The 1,206-nt window shown below is 40.5% G+C and overlaps 1 protein-coding gene across 1 annotated transcript; it reads left to right on the top strand.

Annotated features, from left to right (window-relative positions):
- Nucleotides 1-310: 310 nt before the first annotated feature.
- On the top strand, nucleotides 311-970 carry LOC107062973 (uncharacterized). The gene has a single exon (XM_015314303.1). The coding sequence runs from the start codon at nucleotides 311-313 to the stop codon at nucleotides 968-970; it is 660 nt and encodes a 219-aa protein (XP_015169789.1).
- The last annotated feature ends 236 nt before the right edge of the window (nucleotides 971-1,206 follow it).

The following is a 1,206-nucleotide window of genomic DNA, read 5'->3' as shown; positions in this document are numbered from 1 at the left end:
CAGGCTTAGCAAGTATGGCCATTTTATTCCTCTTAAACATCCCTATACAGCTCAGTCTATAGCTAAGGTTTTCATGGATATCATAGTCAGACTTCATGGTCTACCCGATAATATCACTAGTGACAGGGATGCTGTGTTTTTCAGTACATTTTGGCAGGAATTATTTTCATTACAAGGTGTTCAGTTGAATCTATCTTCAGCATATCATCCCCAGAGTGATGGTTAAACTGAAGTTCTTAATAGGTGCTTGGAGACCTATCTGAGATGTTTTTGTGCGGAAGATGCTAAAGGGTGGTATGACTGCCTACCGATGGCAGAGTTTTGGTACAATACTTGCCATCACTCTGCTATTGAGTTAACTCCTTATGAAGCACTTTATGGCAGACCTCCTCCATTGCATTTACCTTACCTGCCAGGGGAGTCCTCATCTGCTGAGGTGGATAATACCCTCATCAATAGAGAACTGAAACTACAATTGTTGAGGCATCATTTGATACGCGCTCAGTTGAGGATGAAACAACAAGCTGATAAACATAGAAGTGACAGAAGTTTTTCAGTTGGTGATTGGGTATACTTCAAGGTCAGGCCTTACAGACAAGTGACTATATCCGAGACTCTTCATCACAAGCTCGCTGCTAAATACTATGGCCCATTACAGATTATTAGAAAGGTTGGTCCAGTAGCATATACTTTGCTCTTTCCAGATTCTGTGAAGATTCATCCAACAGTACATGTGTCCCTCTTAAAGAAGTGTTATGAAGTTCCTTCCCTGGTCACCTATCCACCAACCACTGATTTAGCAAATCCCCATTGTTTAGACCCTGAAGCCATATTGCAGCGAAGGATGGTTAAGAAAGGTAATAAGGCAGTGACGCAGGTCTTGGTGAAGTGGAAAGATTTGTCGGCAGACGCTGCTACTTGGGAGTACTCGAACATCCTTAAGACCAGATTTCCATCTTTTGATCCTTGAGGACAAGGATCTCTTTGCGGGGGGAGTACTGTTAGTAGATTTCCATATTAGATGAGTCAGCAAAAGTAGTTATACATTTTAGCGGGAAAACAGTTAAGAACAGTACACAGTCAGGAATTTAGTTAGCTTCAGGAAATCAGTTAGCAACAGATTTAACTCAATCTCTTTCAATGTATGCAACTATAAATACTTGTACAAGTCATTGTAAATATATGAATAGATACATGTTGTTTGTC

The sequence above is a fragment of the Solanum tuberosum genome, unplaced genomic scaffold (genome assembly GCF_000226075.1).
Source record: "Solanum tuberosum cultivar DM 1-3 516 R44 unplaced genomic scaffold, SolTub_3.0 scf00295, whole genome shotgun sequence".
NCBI lineage: Eukaryota > Viridiplantae > Streptophyta > Magnoliopsida > Solanales > Solanaceae > Solanum > Solanum tuberosum.
This window is presented reverse-complemented; position numbering and strand designations above follow the sequence as displayed.